The sequence below is a fragment of the Stegastes partitus genome, unplaced genomic scaffold (assembly GCF_000690725.1).
Source record: "Stegastes partitus isolate 25-593 unplaced genomic scaffold, Stegastes_partitus-1.0.2 Scaffold47, whole genome shotgun sequence".
In the NCBI taxonomy this organism is placed as follows: domain Eukaryota; kingdom Metazoa; phylum Chordata; class Actinopteri; family Pomacentridae; genus Stegastes; species Stegastes partitus.
Window position 1 is genome coordinate 793112 of NW_007577778.1, and position 21185 is coordinate 814296.

Genomic DNA, 21185 nt, shown 5'->3' on the forward strand with positions numbered 1-21185 from the left:
GGCAGTCTGATATATTTTGTTTGCTTCATAATGATTTAAAATGTATCTGTGCAGTTGTGTACTAAATAAAACTTTTTGCACAAGCATTAAATTCACTAAAACGTGTTTATTTTCCCAAACATGAGGTATTGTGTCGGCACCAATATTAACACCTTACCGTATGACTTTATGAAGCTATTTTATGTCAGCCCAAAAGTCGTCAAGTGAAATTACTTTTCTATTGTCTGGAATTTGCAGGCCAGAAAAATGTTCCTTTGCTTATTTTATCCATCAGCAATTTAACTGATTTTTTTCGAAAATTTACTACGTGATAAAAAAAAAAAAAAAAAGAATTAAAAACTGTTGATATAACATTACATAAATAGTTTTATCCTTACGGCCTACTCTGATTTGTACTCTAAAACAATCCTGAATGGAAAGTGAATCTGTAGCCCTGTCTGGAGCTTCAAACGTTAGATTACGCATTGTTGTAGGTTTGTTTGTGTGTGTGTGCGCGCGTGTGCGTGTGCGTGTGCGACCATGCTTCGTCTTTCATCGGGTGTTTGGCGCAGATTAAAGACACAAAGACACCCTGAGTGGAACATCAAACAACCACTGCTCTGTGTGTGTGGGTGTGAGTGTGTGTGTGCGTGTCTCTGGGGGTGCGTCACAGATGATAAAATCCATGTATAAAATTGCCTCTTTTCCATTCGTCTAAGTCTGACTAGTGTGTCCGTGTGTGTGTGTGTGTGTGTGAATATTGACTACACCATGAGAGGCTAAGAAATAGACACTGGAAGAGGATTACAAATATTATCAGTGCTGATCCTGAGGTGTGAGTGGCTGCTTTGGACAAGGCTCTTGAATGTCTTCTAGGAATGACTGAACAACAAAACAATGAACAGCAGCCTCAGACAGAGAAGCAGAAATCAGCTCCTCCTGAAATTGCAGCTGTTACAGTATTTTACAATTCCTCTGGAGCAGAGATCAAGTTTGGAAAAAATCCAACATTACTCCTTTTAAACACAAAACGCTTCCACAGCAAGGTGCAAAACGCTCAGAATACAGCCACTTCATATTAGCAACAGACTACCGCTTATTGGTGATCACTGATTCAGTGGAAAATTAAAGTCAAGAAATCATTTTAATGTTTTGGGGTCTTTTTCTCAAGGAAGTGAATTCAATGTTTTTACAGACTTTTCAAGATTCCTTGTTAAATTAGGACATGATTCTGTAAAGACATGTAAACTCATTTAATTAAGTTTACAAAGACAGTATGAGATCAGATGCTTCTGTCTGGTTGTGATATTCTTCTAACCCTAAGAGTGCTCTCTGATGGAGAAATTAAACAGATAAAGACATACGATGACAAGCTGGATGCACTGCCACTGCACTCTGACCTCTTAATCACTGATGTTACATGTTGTGCCTTCTATCAAGTCTGACAACCCGGATGATTTTGGGCTCTGAGCCATACTCAACATCCAATGGAACATTCAGGCTCATGCAGCCAGAAATACTCACATTCCTTTCATGCAAAACAAAGTCAGCAACGGAGTAACCAGTGTTACACAACAAGAAGCTGAGCTTCGGTGTGTGTGCACACACACTGCATGTCCCTTCAGTCAAGCTGTCAGCAAGCATCAGCACTGAGAGCAAACAATGGAATCGACAGGGCAGATGTGCAAACACGCCTGACAGACAGCTCCTGCCACCTCACCCCCAACCTCAACACACCATAAATGAGAAACACAAAAAATCCACCCACCCAATGTGACACTGTAATGGAAAAGGGCTTCATTTACCCTGTTCACAGGTGATCCATGTTGACCAGACGCAAGCACACACAGCACAGTAAAGGGGCGAAAGAAAACGTTGACCAATAGGAGGCAGAGGACAAGAACACAGTCTGTCTCTGTATAACAGGTATGACGACAAAGAATCCATTCAGAGCTCCTCAATTGCATGGTGCCCCCTCAAAACTCAGAATGCATAAAGTTGAGGCTAGAAATGCTTTCATTTAAATTACAAACTATTACTATTACATTTATGCAAGGATAAAACATTTATACTAAACATATCAAGTCTGTCAGCAGTAATAATTAGAGCCTGACCAATGCTGGTCCAATCAAGTTGCTCATCGTATCTCTAATGTACAAATTATTTAAAAGCAATTCTGATTTGGAAGCATATCTGCACTGGTATTTTTTTTCTACAGCCATTTATGTCAAAGCAGCAATATAGGTGTCACTAACAATAAACATGAAATAATAGACGGACTAGTATGAACTAAACACAGACTGGAGGCCTGTGCTGTAAAGCAGGGTTTGGGGTTATCGAGGTAACTTCAGGTTTAAATCTGTTTTCAGAGCAACAGTTGTGGTTCCCTTGTACATCGCCAAGGTCACTTAAGCTGCACACTTAACCTGGGTAACCAGGTTATGTTCAAGATAAAAGATCAATGCATAAAAACACAGCCACCAATTAGTTCTCTTGGAAAATGGCAACAATCCTTTGCAGAATATCTCTGAGGAGGGTGAGAGTTTTTAGAGACACATGCTCAGACCCCCATACACCGATTCTTAGTGGAGCGCACTCCAGTCTTCTCTGCATAATTTCTTTCCTGTTGACAGAAAGACCTTTTCACACCATATTTTTCTATTGACCTTAGTATAGCAATATTAGCCTAAAGCAGAGACTGACAAAGCATTAAAGTCGTGTACATGTTGGCCCTACGAGAGCTGCTGTGAGTCTACTGTCTATTGTTTTAAATTATGTTTAGATTTGGGTTTTTTTACTCTAAAGAATGTTTAACACTGCCAGGGCTACAGCTGAAAGAATATGGTCACAACTGTCTTACATGCCGTAGAAATAAGTTACATCTGGGCAACACATTCATATATTTAAACACACAGCTGTAATTATAGACAGATCTCCTCATGTCTTAATGATGGAGCAGTGATTTTAACAAGCTGATGAACTGATGAACATGAACACAGTCAGCAGTACATTTTACCAGCTTTTCTTCCTGGTACTGGCTGCAGCCGCTGTGTTACTTTCAGCCTGTATTGTATTTTTGTATTCCTCATATTGGCTCAGGATTATAGTTTGTTCTTGTAAATGAACACCTCTCAGTGTTTGTGACTGGTCACCTGGTGCCAACACCGGCCCTTTTATGTGAACATGCTCATAGTCAAGTTCAGAAGTCCTGGGTTGATTTAAGGAGTTAGTGATGAGCTTTGTGTGACCGCTTAGTGGTTGTTAGGCTTAGTGAAGCCACATTACAATAAAGATATCCTGGGTGTGTTGAATCTGCTTCATAGTGCAGGCCTGTAGTCCATTCATTTGGTGAACCTTTATTAATTATTAGTTATTTATTTTTGCAGTTTGACAAAACGACAAAGCTACGAGCTTACAGAGGGATATAAAGAGAATGCCAAGTTAAACCAGTGACCTTTAATGACCCCAGCCTTCCTGTCTTGAGGGCAGCTAAAGGTCTGAAGTGTTGGTCAGAGTATAAGTAGTTATGATGAGCACATGTTTCAAGATGTGGGGTTTGGTAGAAAGACCTTTATGATGAATGAACACTCCTGTACTGTTAAGCAACCAGGCACTGATGTTCTTTTCAGTCTTTGTCTTTAAAACAAAAAGTGCCCCTAATTCAAATACACTGTATGTGGTTTCAGTTCGTCCAAATTAAACAAAATACAGTTTATGTAAGTATGTAAATAAACGTGGCCGGCTTGTGGAAAGCAAAGAATCATTGTACATCCCTATTGATGCGACACCAATGACGGAACAGACCTCTCAGCTCCAGCAGCACCCCATCGAAACAACAAATAAAAGCTGTTACAACACACATTTCACTGGGTGTGAAAGACCTATACTGTTCAATGCAAATCATAAAGCAATGAGAAGCACAGAGAAGAACCAAGAACGTCAAACCTATCAGCACCGCTTCATAATAACCAAGCTGTTCAAATAATATTTGCCAACTGAAAACAACGTTGAGTAAACAGAAATCTCATTAAAAAAAAAAAAAAAAAAACCTGTCTCTTTGAGACATATTCAAAACTGATTTTCCATTGTGTATGAAACCAAAAAAAACAAAAAGCAGCGATATGCAGCTGGAAGGTAGAGATTTTAAACCAGCAATGAAACGCCTGTTGAACATAGTCCAAGGGCCCTCAGTGACTACAGCAGGTTGAGAAGACAGACACATGGTGCAGTAAAAAGCAGGAGCTCATACTGGTTAAAATGAGGGACTATTCAAATGGCATAAAAGCTATTCACATCCGCAAGACAAGCAAATGTTTTAATAAAAGAAGCCAGGGAAGCTCGTATCTGGCATTTATCTGGGGAAAAAGGCACAGAAAGACAGCGAAATGACCTTTTCCAGATGTTATAGCCTTTAATCCTTACTACAGAGTCCTGCTGGGGACATGTAGACTGGAGAAGTCTGATAAATCAGGCTCAAATGCCACCGTGAATCTGCATTTGTATGCATATATTAACAAAAAAGGGATACAAGTGCTTTGAAGTGTCTCCACTTGGAGAGGGCTGTGCTGATGGCTGTACCGGTCGAGTGACGAGGGAAACGGTTCACCCGTCCGTTAGTTATTGCAAAGCTGACTGCACCTTTAACTCTCCACAGGGAGGCTCAGTTTAATCAGTCCTGTGGGAAGGTTGTATATACATGCTGTGTGAGTCAAAGATATGCAACGACAAACTTCTTTTTGTTGTTGTCATTGTTAAGCACAAAGCAAACCAGAAGATCCATGATTGCTCAATCAAGTTCTGCACCTTGACATGTCAATATACTTAAAATACTTCATTAATGTGTCTCATATCAACATGTTCCATTGCCGATTACAATTTTGCATACCAAAAATGAAATGTGATGTACTGTTGCACATTAAACAAGCCAAAGGTATTTAAAGTAATTAAAACTAGCCCCATTATGACCAGCTACAACAGTGAAATGGTGCTAATATGGTTTGGCACCAATATGAATTTAATAAATACAGGATAATCACACAGGGATAAATTTCTGTCATACAGACTGAAATAATGCATATTAAGGCCTTTGACTGTCAGCATTTTATAAAATAGTAATTTGAACAGTGACGTCCTCTGTTCTTTATCTCTACAAGACAAACAGGACTGCATCTTTACATTATTTTTGCAAGCAAGTGAATAGTTGTTAGATCTATAAACCTAAAAAACAAAATAAACTGTAAAAAAAAATTTTTTTAAAGAAATAAAATAAAAAAAGTTAGAACTTTTTGGAGCCCAAAGAGACATCATCAAATGCCTTAATTTGTCTGATCAGCACATCTTTAATGTACAAACCTGGAAGACAAGGAAAATCAGGACATTCTCAGCATCCAATCAAATGTTTCTCTCAGTTTCCCTAAAATGACCTACAAAATCAACGACTATCAAAACAGTTTTCCTACAATCAATTAATCAATGAACTGACTCAGTGTTGCAGCTAAAGGCGCAACACGCCCCAAACATTCTGAATAAAGGTTGTATTTACCCATATTACACAGTAGCTGTCAAATGTCACACAAGCAATGACAGAAAGTCACAGTTAGAACAGACTGATTAGGCCAGCATTCTGGTGTGTCGGGGTGGTATATAATTTATCACTGTTATTATCAGTTGACTAATATAAAGGCTACAGTGGCAGACTTCTTCTCTGTACTATTATTTAATCTAGAATATCATGATCCAATACATGACTACTAGATCTACAAAAACACGAGAATCAACATCCCTATGATACACTGCCTGTGGTTTTAATTTGAAATCTCCTAAACCTGCAATTTAGATTTAAGTGTTACATTTTATAACAAATTAAATCTGACAAATAAACAAATGTGCATCATTTAAATTTGCATTTGCAGAATGTTAAGTCACACCTCCGAAACTATTAAAAAAGAAACCTGGGGCAGCTATTGTGTAAATACTGTTTTTGAAGGAGAGAAATGGAAGACATGGTGGTTAGTTCTAATATTTCACTGCCCCCTGCTGGACGAGGAATCAACTCCTCCAACTCCACAGTCATTAAACATAACACGAAAACGGTACAGGCCAATTACTGTTCCACACAATACAAATAATCTTTGGGCCATTGCAAATGTCATTCAGAAGTGTGTGGCAAGGATAGCGGCATCAGCCTTTGCTGGAGCCAGAGCCGGTAATTAGGACTGACATTTCCCTCTAAAACGGTCATTAGTCACTTCCAAACAAGCCTGATGTGATAACTGTAATATCTCTAAATTGCAGCAATTAGAAAAGGTTTGCCAGAGGGGCCTGAAAATTTTCTTTGCCGCTCAAAATGTCAACAACGGAATAATCTCATCAGTGCAAGGAAGATGAAAATAAGCTTATATTAATGTGTCAGTATGACAAGGTGTCCAATATGCAGCATCTGCAGAGGAAGCATTTGTTACAAATCTGAGTGCTGGAAAAGCTCCGTTTTTAAACACAGTTTTGAGGCTCTGTTGTTGGAAACAGAATTGTTCCAGATTAATCATGCATTTATTGACATAACTTGGTATTACAATTTTCACCAATACATATTTACTGCTGCACAACTGCTCAAGCAGCTGGAACATCACATCTCTTTGGTTATCTCAGTCCTCTGGCCACAAGTGTGAAGAAATCAAACCAATTCATTGCTTGTTAAAACAGCCTCAAGACACAGTTTATGGATGCTGGGACCGCTCCTTATAGGATGGTGAAGCAGCACCCTCTGCTGTTTGGATAGTGGACTGCAGCTGGTGAGTGTAAAGGCTCAGAATGAAGAAGATCAGTCAGGTACTCTCTCTTGAAATGTATGTAGGACTGCATGGACAGTTGTTACAGTCAGGTCCCACCAAATTCTGATATTGGACGAGGGTTTCTATCAGCAATCTCACTGTTTATAGATTTTTGTGTGGTGAGGAAAATGTTGTGATGTCAAAAGACGTTTTACTTTGAATATTTCTAAAAACCTGTTGGAATAACAAAAAGCACACATCGGTGACTTTTTTGTAGCTTAAGTACTGAGATGAGACAGATCTAGTAACATATCCAAGGCAGAAGTAAAACAAGAAACAGTGGCTAAACATTTCTTATTTTTTATTTTTCCTGTCTCGTATATGTGTACCTCTGTTGAATGCTGCTATCAACAATGTGAATTTCTCCACTGTGAGATAAATAAAGGCATATCTTATCTTATCTTATCTTATCTTATCTAAACAGCTCCTGGCTGTACAGAGTGAGCACACTACACACCCCATCAGTCAATCGAGTGTGGTGCTGGTGCATCTGACACATCAGCCAGTCTCGTTCCTTAGATGTATCAATACCAAATCAGCATTATGTTCTAATTTTACCTGAAATACACAGATTCCATATCCCAGTATTTGGACTTTTTGGTCATTTCTGACCTGTGTGATATGCTTTGTGTGGCACAGTGTTCATGCAGAACAAATCTATTTTCCTGCACTTGAAGCATAATTTAGTGTACAACAGTGCTAAGCCAGAGGAACCAGAGGAAAAACTAGGATGGAAGGTTAAAAGGAAAAAAATAAAAATAAAAAACCCACCCGTTTGATGGAGCTGCGGGTCTTCTCCTTCCACTGGTGGCTGCTCAGCTCCAGAGTGCAGTGAACATAGGTTTCTCTGTCATAGGAGCCCAGGATGAAGAGTCTGCAGGGGGACACACAGGACAGGTGAGAACGACAGCAACTGTGATTAAGGCATTTAGAAGCACTAATAAAGTGAAATCTGTCAAATCCTTGTGTTTCTTGTCCCAAAGAGATGTCTTAAAAGCGATGGGAATATTTGATGTAATGCATTATGTTGCACCAATCATTTGAAACCAATCTGATGAGTCATTTGGATTGTTTGGTTACTGACCATCAAATTTGTTCAAACCACAGAACATTGTTTGTTGCATATTTATTAACAACTTTAACCAATTTCAAAAAAAAAAAAAATCCAAACACATACACTTGGTTATCACATTAAGTACAACTACATGCAGTCTAACACAACTTCCCTGCAATAAATCCTCCCTTCATGACGATTCTAATGTTCACTTGTTAAAACTGTCAACAGTCTGGTTATTTTGGAGGATTTCTTTCTGTTGTTTTGCTTGCCCTCGCTGAACATTGGCTGGACAAAGTAAATAAAATGCACTAAGTAAAATCATGAAAGTAACCACAGAATTTAAACCTTCTCTACAAAAGTTCAAATACTGAACATTAGAAACATGATTTATTGGTGGATTTATTGCAGGATGGTTCTGTGCTGATGAACTTGACCGCTGAATTAATTACTTCAGCTCTAATTATCCACTACCAATTATTCCACATTAACCCACTGTTGTATAGAAATATTATTGCATATCTGTGTACCGGAAAGCCAAGATGACATCAACACATTTGTGGCTGCTACTGCCCCCTGCTGTGCTGAGGCAATTATTCCATTAGGGGAATCTCCTCTCATGAGAAGCTGCTGCACAACTTCACAAGGATCTGAATACAGTATACTTTTACGGAAACCATAATGATTCAGGAAAAGCATCACCAGTGCGAGGCATGTTGTTGTTCTCCCTTAAATGGCGCTGACTCCTTTGCTGGATCTCCAATGAGGTTCTAAATGCTTCCCCCTTCTGGACATTTATGGTGTACTACACCTGATGTGCCTTACACATAAAACCTCAAAAAAAATCAATGAGGCGTACTCAAATTGCACAGGGAGAAAAGTGCCTCAAAACATGTCTGTAGGGAATAAGTGATATAAGAGGGCAGACAGAGAAGAGAGACTGGATGATTATAATGGGCAGGATATGAATTATTAATAGATGAGCCTGATCCGATCATCCTGTGGTCTATCACACACACACGCACACAAACACACACCTGTGCCTGTGACAGACCTCTCCATCAGAGCAAGCCTGAGCTTATGGGTTTGATTCTTTGACAATTAAAATTTAAACATGCAAGCTGCTGTTTCTTTCAGAATGGAGAGACCAGTGAGGGAGAGTGTGGTTTTGTCCAATACAATGGCACTTGTTGACTCTATAGGATTTAAAGATATAATGGCAACTAGCACTTAAATGACATGGAAACTAAAAAAAAAAAAAAGAGTTAAGTTGCCATTCTTTAATGGGGGTTTCACTTGTGCAGGATTCATAAAGTGGCCCATTCTGTTAGATAAACTGCTTTTTGAAATGCTGTTCGATCAAAAAGTCTGTAACAATCACAGAAATGGGAGATGCCAGATGCCAGCTAGCTTCTGTGTAAAGCACTGCATGCAGTCAGTTATCACGTAGGGGCTTAATGCTGATCAAAACTCACAGTTGGTATGAAACTCGGTTTCAGTCATGGTTCGGCTCGTTTTCAGTACATTAGAGAAAGCAACAACAACAAAAACACTGAAAAAAACAAACTAACTGACCACATTTTTTATTTTAAAGATATATTTTTGGGCTTTTCCACCTTTAATGACAGTTGACAGTGAAGACAGACAGAGAAATGTGGGGAAATGATATGCAGCAAATGAGCCGCGGGCTGGAATCGAACCACGGCTGCTGCACTGGGGACTATAGCCCCTGTACATGGGTCACCCGCCCTACCTGTTGAGCTATCCAGCCACCCAACTGACCACATTTCTTTGTGAAACAGAAAGAAATGTTTATTCTCAAGTGTAAAGTACATAAAATAAAACTGTCCATGAGGACAAGTGCAACATACTCACTTACTTAAATGAACCACTTGTCTCTCGTTTTGTCAATAGCTGCTGAGATGTAAGTGCCAATTGCTTTGGTAATGTTTTTGGTTCCCTCTACTTTTGGACTCTACACAGACTGCCTAAAAGCATCAGGGATAAGTAGTTAGATTCCAGTTTTTTGTTTGTTTGCTTGTCTGTTTTATTTTTTTTGCCAAGCTCTGGTGATTGGCACATCTGAGTGATGCCACTGAATATGCATTAACATTTCTGATGTGTTTCTGCACTCATACTGACACACCAACCTCAGTCGATCCACGCTCACTCTCTCACCCTGTTGGAGGTCACTGGGAAACTGAAATTTTCCCACAATGCTAATTTAAAAGAGGCAGGCAGGTCTTCTGGCTGCTGTGTGCTATTTTGTACTTACCATAGCGTGACTCACTCAGTCAGATAAAAACCAGATTAAGCAGAGCTTCGCATGGCATGCTGCTAGCCTGCCAGCAGCTCACAGGTTAAGGTTTCCAGGTGAAATTCATGGTTTTGAAACTTGGTTCTGCATTACATTCTTTGTGCTGTATAATATCCATACATACAACTGCACACACTGAAAACTCCAGACTTGACTTGTTTTTCACTAAGCTTTACAAACTATCCTCTAAATCCACTAAATTCTTCATGTCAACAAATTGTCAATGTGTTTATAAGTAAAATTAAAAGGATATATGACTGAAAATGCATTCTATTTCTATTCTTTTATATTCTTAACAGGCAAATAGCCATCTAATAAATGCTTTGCATTTTTCCGGAAAATTGATCTGCATATATCTACTGGCCAAATGATGTGGATAAAATACCATTAACATTCCATTAAAATGAAAGGGAGTGGGAATTCTGGCACAGGAGGTTCTGGCATCAGAAAAGACAGGCTGGCTCAGCTTTTGCTGACACACAATGTGACGTCATCCTGCAAGAGGCAGCTTTAACCGTTTGCATGCATGAAAGAACACATTAGATTATATTAGAGGATTAAATGATTGTCCTTGTGATTGTTCTCCAAAATTGTAAGATTCTGCCTTCCACCATCATGGGCATACCGTAAAAACAGAAGTCTAGATTGTTGCTGCAAAGCACACAGCTGCCTAAAATATCACTGCGTGACAACACATTAAGTTTTCACAAAATGACACAAATGGACGCAGCACAAAGCAGGAATCACAGCCTCAGATCAGAGTACACAGCAGGATGTGAACAGGGGCGTTGAGATAAATAAGGTGTTTGGGGAGTTACAGCAGGAATTAAAGTGTCTCACCTGCTACATTCAATAAGGGTGACTCTGAGTCTGCCTTCCACCAGCCTGCTGTCCTGGACTGACAGATCCAAATCACAGGTCGAACCCAGTGGAGGCTGCACTTGGAACGGGAAGAAGGGCTTATATCTGGAGAGAGAAACAGAAGCATCAATTGAATCTCTTAAAAACAACCAGCTAATGTAACTGCATTTCCACAGATGACTCTCAGAAAAAAAGAAACATAACTCATCAACCTTTAAAAAAAGAATCCACAATTCAATACTACCTTGAATACAATTGGTCAGATGTTGACAACAAATGAAGTTAATGGGATTTTGAAAACCTGTCAAGCAGCTTTGAGCGGTATGAACTGACTGACAATGTGAAACGTGTCAGCTGTGGTTGGAATGATGTGTAAAATATGTAACCAGTATGCAGAGTCACAGTGCTGGTCAGACTGGGAGTACATGTGTTGGGTGTGGTGCCTGAAAGAGAACTGGTTCTCTGAGTGCAGAGGCCTTAATTAAAATAGTCAATGTAATGTAAAGGCGTCATGTCTGAGAGCACACACTCATCCTTTGCCACTCTGGGCTGGTGCTGCTGTTGTTGGCCCGAGGCTCCTGCTGGTCTAAATAGTGGACTTTGTTCAGGCAAATCCTCCACATGAATGATGAAACTAACATCTGTTCATACAACAAGTGATGAATACAGTCACAAACAAGGGTTTTGTCAAACAGTCAATTTTCCCAAAAAGGAAAGAAATACACTCAAATTGACAAAACTAAAGCATGTGCAATATTTTTTGTGAATCTTTCTCTCTGGCTCTGAACCAGACAATGTCCATACTGCCTGACTCATACGCAGTTCTAAAACAAACCTCTTGCATGGGCAGGTTTTTTTGGAGGTGCATCCCCACTGGCTGCTGAGTTTTGAGAGTTCTCTTCTGAAATTCAGAAGTTCCAACTATGAAAAGACAGTGTTTCCTGCTAGATGGAGTTGTTGATGGAGGTGAAGCACATGTGTGAATTTTGATATATTTAGCTTTTGTGCTCTCACAATTGCGCCGTGCCACGAGGTGTCTTTGTGTTTGATAAAAACCCAGAAGGGCTCCTGAGGCCTCAGTGCACACAGTACATATGTGCACAGCAATGACCAGGGGAAATGTCTGTCCAGCTTACATATGAGGTGTCAAATATTCAGGAAAATACATTTTTATTGAACATAATTCAAGCATAATCTTTAACCATTTTTGACATTTATTGAACAACAAATATATTGTCAACAACCACCCATATACAGAAAAATCACATAACACAAATGTGCCTTCAACCCATGTACCTTCTCTTCTCTTCATCACAATCCTCCCCTTCACCCATCATTCACACCACAGTCCTTCCCAGCCTTTTTACCGTCTGCCCTCCATCTCAGTCCATTCCATACCATACCCTTCCTCACACAGTCTCAGAGGTGGCACAGCTGGCATCTGGTTGACAGCAACCAATCTTTCAATGCCTCAAAATGTTATTTCAAATTACAGCAGACTGAAATATAATTCCAAACATGTCAAACTATTTAATCATGCTGCATGAAGGGGTTTGGGATTAATGTCTATTTTTGTGGAACACGGCATGAAGATGCAAACTGGTTTAGAGGCAATCACTCTAAAACAAGGACACTAACATCCATCCATTATCTATACACCGCTTAATCCTCATTAGGGTCACAGTGGGGCTGGAGCCTATCCCAGCTGACTCAGGGCGAAGGCAGGGGACACCCTGGACAGGTCACCAGTCTATCACAGGGCTACACTGAGACAACCAAGCACACTCACATTCACACCTACGGACAATTTAGAATCACCAATTAACCTCAACATGTTTTAGGACTGTGTGGGAGGAAGCCGGAGAACCCGGAGAGAACCCACGCTGCACGGGGAGAACATGCAAACTCCATGCAGAAAGATCCTGGTGTCCTCACTGGAAAGCCAACTGGTGACCTTCTTGCTGCGAGGCAACGATGCTAACCACTGCACCTTGCAGCCCAAGACATTAACAGAGAGGTCAAATGCAGTGACCTCATACAGCATCATATTGTTTCCTGTGGATGATGGCAAGTCTCATCATTTTCCATTCATTGCTTTCATTTCATTGGTGGTAAGACGTTTGTTCAGATTTTTTTGGCAGCTACAATTATTGGGTACTCATGAATACCCTACAGAAACAAAAAGTGTCCGTCAATTAAAAGCTTGCATACATATTGTATGTATGGACAATCAATGTGATTCAAATAGAGCCAGTAACTCCAGGGGTATTAAGCCTGGACTGTTCTCCCATATGGGCGTGCATACAGACAGCTGGACACACCACAGACGCATAATGGTTTTAACTTATACCACTTTGCAGTCAACACAAATGTGCAAATCTATCATGTCCCCACCTCCCTCTCCCCTCATCCTCCCCACTGGCTGCACTTTGAGCACACCAGCTCATCTACAGCTCTGATTAAACACCGTTAAGCCACTCTGCACACCACAGTGGCAAGTTGCAATATTGGATGGATTTAGCCATAAATGTCCGCCCAGAGCTAAAACAAATACTGAGAATGTGCGATTTCTGGAGAAACTGCAAGTTTGATTGCAGAGCAGCTGCTTTAGCTTGTACAGATCAGTACATGTGCAGAAGGAATCTGGTATCAAACTTGTGACCACTGTCACCACACCATGTTCTATCCTGTTTTATATTCTGCTCATAGACCAAAAAAGACTGCATCAGCACTATTTAGTCATTTGATCTGTCTTAGTCAGAGGAAATGCAACACATGCATCAATTGAGGGAGTGACACAAAACAACATGACAAGCGTTTGACTGCTCTTAAGGAAATCTGAGGATCTAAGGAAATTTGAAAGACAGAAAGGATATCAACTTCATCCAGTTTTCTGAATGGATGACACAGAGACAGTAAATCTACTCAGAGCTATAACTGGACACCGCTGCTACAAATAACAACTTCACATTTTGTCAATGAATAGGTGTGTTTACGTGAAGAATTCTGTTTTTTAGTTGTGATTTTCAGTTAGAGTTTGAGCTGCTGAGCACTATTTATAGCATGCATCCACATTCCAGACATGAAATAAAATATTGCAAACTGAAAAATTCAGAGGATCGAGCGAAAGTCAGTGTGCAGTTTCTATTGCAGTGAATGACAGCTTGACAGTGACTGTTCAGTTCATCAGTTCAGGCTTACCTCAAAAATACAAAAGCTAATTTAAGTTAGATTTTAACACTGTGAGAAAGAACATCCTTGTGGCTACATTTCAATGTCAATTATGTGCTTATAGGGATAAATTTGTGCATGTTTGAGCAGGTTTTCTGAATCTCCAAATACCACTGCTCTCCCTGTTAGCAGGTCACATGACACACTGATAAAATCTCAGAACTTTGACATTCATTTTAGGGCACATGTGTTCAAAACTAAACATGTTTAACAAAAGAAAACTCATATATTAAAAGATCAAAGCCTTGGGAAGTCTTTAAAAAGGTTTGTAGGTGCCTGTAAGTCCAAGTAGTAAGCTTTGAAAGCAGACAATGATCAAAAAAAGTCTGGTTTCCCATAGGAGCAAAGATCAGTTTAATGAGCGTGTATTGTGTCTTCAGGTGGTGCATTGGCAACCTGCTATCAATTTGTCTGGTTAAAGTTCAGGAATTATACACACATTCAAGTCATTAACATCATCAAGCATCACCTGTTACCATAAAACTGACTCAGCCCAGTTCAATAATCAGCAGCCATTCTTACTAAAGTCCCTTCCCCATGCAGCATGTGTCTTCTCTTTCTTTTCATTCGACCTACGGCGTGACAGTTGATATATCTGATCTGTCTGTGATGCAAACTACACTGCAGAACTATTTACTTGCTGTGACACTGCAAAAAGAGGTGAAAGGCACATTATAGAGCCGCTGATAGCTGTTTTTAAACGATAGTACGACTTCCAGCTCCAGGCAATTACAGTTGTGCTGTTTTACAAACCTCATCATCTCTCACTCCTGGGCCATCAGCCAAAACAACACCTCGACTACAGTGACAGTCCAATCAATGCATGCAGAGGTCTCCTCCTGTCTGTGCTACAAACAGCCAGCTAAAAGGGAACCTGAACGCCTCTAAAATGGCCTGCTGTGTGCAGGAGTGCTATCCTCCTTCCCCTTCTAACAGGAAATGACAGAAAAAAGAGGTTAAAGTGAGGTGTCAGCATACATCTGTACAGTAATTGTATAACAAACAACCGATAGGACTGAGGGCTGCACCATGAAGAAAGTTTGACATAGCCTGGCTTTCTTCGTGGTAAGGCAGCTCAACAAAGCTCCAGGCAGATATAAGGCATCATGATGGTAGTTGTCAATTTTCTTTGTCAACCAGATGTTCTGCTTTAGATTCTCTGTGTGCATTCACATAAAATTGGCCATTTAACGCATCATGTGACTCTCTTTCTGCAAAAAATAGACTGATGCTGTCCCACCTACTTCAGTCAACAGGTTGTTTTAATGTAGATCTACAAGGAATATCGCAATTTATGATGGTGAAAAAGGGCTGCACGGTGGCTTGGTTGTTAGCACCATTGTTTTAACGGAAAAAAGTGTTGCTACTGCAAATGATGCAAGACAGCAATGCTAACAGAAAATTGTTAAACGCGCATATTTATTTTAACAATCAATTCAGCTGCTTATTTCTAACTGACAGCTGCACATTAAACCTGTAAAACTTCCAACTTCATATACTTAAAACATGATGTTGTGTTGAAGTGCGTTTAGGTCTGACACTGTCCCATAATGCAGGATATCACTTTAATTTTTGGCCAAATCAAAGCAATACCAATGTTACTGACTGAGTATCTTCTGTAATAAATACCAGCAGAATATCCATTTTCTAATCTGTGTTCCATCAGCTGCAGTACAAGCAGTTTAAACAGACCAAACACAAAAGCACACTTATGTGATTTCTGCATCACCAGCTGAATACATGCCGGGTTCCCATGGCGACACAATGCAGTATGTTAGCATGTTAAAGAATAGCACTAACTAAAGATTTTTAACAAAGTTTGGCATTTAAGTTTGTGTTATTCTAGCCTTGCTTAACCAGTGCATTCTGTTGGGCATATTGGTCTGGCTGCATTTCATTATCATTCTGCCAAAGAAAGAAGCTCTGCCTTGTTTGTATTTCTTTAAGCCAAGCATCGTTATTTTGGGCAGAGCTACGAAAACGATGTGCTCACTGTCTCCTGAATATAGTGATGGCTGGAAGTGTTTTAGTAGAACATTTGCACGCAGGGAGACAAGCACTGTAAATAAAATGGATACTTCACTGGACAAAAAAAACCCAGCATGGCTGCTTTACTGCTTTTCAGTGCAGTAGACTGGGTAGGTTGCTGCCCAGCGGTTGTTGTTTCCTGTAGCAAAGTGGGCAGTATCTGGGCTGGGTCATGGACAGGAACACTGAACCATATCTGTATATGTTTATGTGAAATGTGTACAGGCTGTAAAAACAAATCTCTCTCGAGACAATAAAGTCACATCTATGTATATTTTTCTTGTATTTCTCATCATGAGTATGTAAATAATTTAAACCTACTTATTGGTTTTCAATGAAGGTTTCAGTTTTTGCTTGAAAATTCTGCAACAGTCATCACTGGAGGCAAAAGTCTGCTCACAACGGGGAAAAATACAGCAGCTGTTACTTTGGAGAGCCGACATTTGCCTTAAACAGACCCCAAAATAAAATAAAAAAACTCCAAAACATTAAGGCACTCTACTTCCACTATCAGAGGGCTTTTAAAAACTGGGACATCCTCGGATCAAAAGTGCTTTGTCTGACCGAGTGTATGTGAAAAAGATAAAGATGATGCTGGCGTCTGTGGTACAACCTACCTAACCCTAACATTTCTGATTCAGTGTGCATTTACACTGCTTGAAGAGTCAAGCACACAGGTAATATGAGACTGTCATTGTTATGTTGTGACGACATAGAAGGAAAAACTGCACCAGCTAAGTGCATCATAAATAGTATGTAGAAAATACTTTATAGGTAGGTTGCATTATCTAGAGAGAATATGTTTAGTGTTTTTGAATAATGCAGAAATTAATAATCAGATGGTGTTTAATACATATTTGGCCAAAACTCTTCGATAAGAGACTGAATGAGTTCCATTTAGCTGCTTCGTTTCATGGCCCCGTCTTGTGCATGCGGCCTCTTTGCCAAGCTGTCGTTATTCTTTGGGACAGGCCTGTGTAGATTCGAGGTCATGGTAATCCTAAGTAGTAAGGATTTGAGAGAATGGAAACTAATTAAAAATGTACATAGCAAAATTTCCTGTGGGCATTTGCTTGGGTTTCAGTGTATATGATGAAAAAGTGAGACTACAATGTGCTACAGACCACCAAATCTGGGCTTCTACAGCTTAAATGTTTCTCTGGGCAGAGGGGTGATGTCCCAAAACCCCCCACACCTACGCTTCCCCACTAGCTGGCGACTGAAGCTCGTTCCTCCCTTTCCTTTCTCCTGACAGACTTGGCTTTGAAAGCAGTATTCCCCCATAGCAAGAGTTGTGACTTTACATGTTTGCTGTAATGCTGGATTACCTCCAGTGGGCCGTGGTCCCAGCCCTCCCCTCCACTGAACAACCATCTGTGCCATTCAGCAAATCCCAAGGTCCAGCTTTCATTCTCTGAGGCTGATCTTCATTACATCATCTCATCACACTCACTCACTGCGTGATTGTGGATGATACGCCCTCTCACGCACGTTTAGAGTTCCTGTTTGCTGCAGTATTCTCCCACACATCTCAAAGGCAGTGAGACTGTGGCAGAAAAAGACATGTTTAACACTCCTATGCCTAACTTCCTGGATTCTGGGCTCTCCCAAGAATAAACAATGAATCCTTTCATTCTCTCCTGACACATGCAGTTCTACTAAATGCTTATGAAAAAGCGGACTTTGGACAATAACTGCTCAAAAGTCATGGGTTTTATGAGTAAAATGACAAGCCTGCTTTGGCAGAAGGCAACCGGCTTTCTCTTTTTGGTTTTTGAAAATATTGCACTCCTCATCCAGAGGCTTCTTCAGTTCTCACTGACTTACTGAGAGTCCTAGAAACACATTCTCACCCCTTAATACTAACTTGTATGAGGGGTGAAATGCTTTAGAGAACAAAACAGAGAGGTCCAGTTGTCTTCTGACTGAGAATCTACAAACATCAAGTTTCCTGCAGTTTTATTGGTAGGAGAGATGCACTGTGTCGTGTGACAAAAGTGCCCTCACTAACACCAGAAGAACTTTTTACATTTTCATGAAAGGAAACTGACAAGAGCTCCTACACAGTCAATGTCACAAACCCGACAGCAGGCACCGCTTTCACCGAAAACAGCACCGAAAGAGGTTATAGGAGAAAGGTTTGTGTAGTCGGAACACACTCATAGGTTTGACCTGCCCTCAAACAGCCCACAAGCTCCTGCAGTGTAAAAAGACTTGTGATATATTGATTGTGATTTTTATTGTCACCACAAAAACACCATATACTGATATAACGTTTAAGTCTATACCACCTGCTCTTAGGTGCTTTTTACTGTTTTCTTAAGTTTCAATTATTTGATAAAATAATCATTAGATTGACCATCTTCTGAAATCATTTTTAGGCACTGCCCTCATATTGTTTACAATCGCAAAATGGAAAAGTAGAAAATCCACACATATGAGAAGCAACAAATCAAAGGTTACCTTTAAAAAAAATGACTGGATCTATTATGAAGGTTGTGTCTTCATTTTCTGTTAATTGATTAATTACTTAATTTACTGACCTAACTTGACTTAGAGCAGCACATTGTAATCATGAAAAGTACCTTCCACCTGCACTGAACAAAGAAAAATCATTATCTTTAACAGCTAAAGCTGCAATGCTGCAAATCAGGACTTTTCTTGTGTTCTTACACTGTTAATAACACAGCTGTTTGGATTATATATGGCAGTAGAGACGTATATAAACAGAACTTTCAGAATTGTGCAGCCATTCTCAACTTCTACATACTATGATGCAATCAGCAGCCAGAGCCGATTAGCACATCTCTCAGTAGAATGTACAAGGTCAAGTGGACAAAGAGAGAGAAGGAACTGAGTGTGAAACGCTGCACACTGTATGGTGACAACAGATAGGAAAGAACAGAATCAGCCCATCTTCCCCCTTCTATCCAAGTGTGGGCGCCTCGTCAGGACTCATTCAAGTCAGGTTCACATCAGCTGTGAGAAAACACACTGGTCTTGTTGTCAGTCGCTTTCAGAAGGCCAAGGCTTCTCTCCAGAGGACAGCTGGGACTTGAGTGAGTCTGGGCTGTATTAGACAAGCTTAATTACAAAATGCCTCAAGTTTGTGCTAATCTGGCCACTGGAATTTCAGCACTGCCTGTCACCAATATGTCCAGTGCCTGTCAAGATTCATCTCCTCCTGTTTTTGACTTGGTGAGTAACCACAGTCAAACGAGGATCTAACAACTTAAGCGTCTGTTTCTCGAGTTTTGCTTTCTCACTCAGAGACTTTGTTCTTCCCTTTTTCACACTGTCTCTCTCACTTCTTTAAACTAAACCTCATGATTGTCAACAAAAACTGTGTCCCATTTGGACTTAATATGAAGCTAGCTTTTGATTCACTGATTCTGATCTGTCAGTTAAGAGAAACCTAAATGACAATAGGGAACAAGCAGTTTCCTGATCCACCTATCATTATGGAACTCACTTTAAGATTTGGGAAATCTTCATTTTATCTGTAAAACAATACATAAATGTTGATTCCACCCCTTTTTGCCCCAGACCATATCAGACCACATGTAGAGCAAAAGCCATTGTGTCTCAACTTCTCAGGTCTAGACTCAGGAGGAGGGTTTTTAAAGACAGTTTAATACTGTGTCTGATGTGTGAAAACCTTTGAGACCAAGTTTTTGATTTAGGCTACAGATGTCAGGAGAACTTTAGAACTTTCTGTATTTCTATGGCTTATGAAGGTACCACAGACGCTTTAGGTTTTAGAGATACTGGACAGTAACAACAACACGCAGAACAGCAGCAGCAGAAGCAGCAACACGCCTGCTTAAGACCTGTGGGAAAATAAAAACACACCGAGTTGTGCATGGAGACACTCTGACAGTTTGAGTCAGATGATCAGGGTCTGTTGACAACCAAAAGTCCAAACGTAGACGGTGACACAGAGCGTTTGGTGCAAACGCAGACGACATCTCAGGCTTATGGAAGCAGCTCAGAGACAGACATCCGGATCTGTACGTAGAATTCAACGTGAGACAGCTTCAGTTGTCACTTTATACAAACAGCTTGTCATGACAATGTTTACATTCTGAAATGCCACCGTTTCTGCAACTGTTTGTGAACTGCAACACCTGCATCTGTTGTAAAAATGCTCCACCAACAGTGCTCACAAGGGTAAGGTGAGCTTGTTTCAGCTGTTGTAGCCATCGCTCACAATTTCTTCCTCTTATGTTTTATGATTGCCAGACATTATCACCACCTCCTGAACTGGATTAGAATGGGAATATGTTAGATCCAAAAATGTTAACCTCGCCCTATAGGATGCACACCTCAAGTTGTAGTTTTATTAACTATAGCTCATAACAGTAGCTGGGTGTGGCTCATAGTAGGCTACGTTCGTTACTGTTTGGTCCGTCAGCATATACTGTCATTCATGCATTTGTGTGTGTTTGCACATAATGTGCACAGAAATGTATACATTAGATAGATTTAGTATTTTGCTATCAAGACCTGTGGAAATTCAGTGGTACTGGCACTAACTACCCAATTTCTGGTATCATGACATCCCTAATGCCAGAGGCAGCGCACGCCGTCTTCACCAACATTCTGTGATTCAGACTGCATTCAAAAACCCACAACCTTGTGGGAGCTACTTTCAACTACAATCTAACTGAGCAAAAGACATCAACACTACACAACTACAACACAGTATCAACACTTTCTTGCAGGATGAAACCTTTGTTTTCATTACATTTGAACTACATCTGTTTTTACAGGGCTGGAATACTTGTCTACAGGTTACTCAGGTTTCCAGGGTACATGGGTCCTACAGCAGGAAACATCAGAAAGACAAACCATACACATCTATGACAAAGCTATTCAGAATATT

The 21185-nt window shown here is 40.2% G+C and overlaps 1 protein-coding gene across 1 annotated transcript in view; it reads right to left on the reverse strand.

Annotated features, from left to right (window-relative positions):
- Nucleotides 1-21185, reverse strand: part of pdzd8 (PDZ domain containing 8) — a 51622-nt gene that overhangs the window by 24609 nt on the left and 5828 nt on the right. The window contains exons 2-3 of the mRNA XM_008306814.1: nucleotides 11021-11146; nucleotides 7581-7683 (exon numbers count right to left, since the gene is read on the reverse strand). Coding sequence (XP_008305036.1) covers nucleotides 7581-7683; nucleotides 11021-11146 — 229 coding nt within the window. The remainder of the gene's footprint in view (nucleotides 1-7580; nucleotides 7684-11020; nucleotides 11147-21185) is intronic.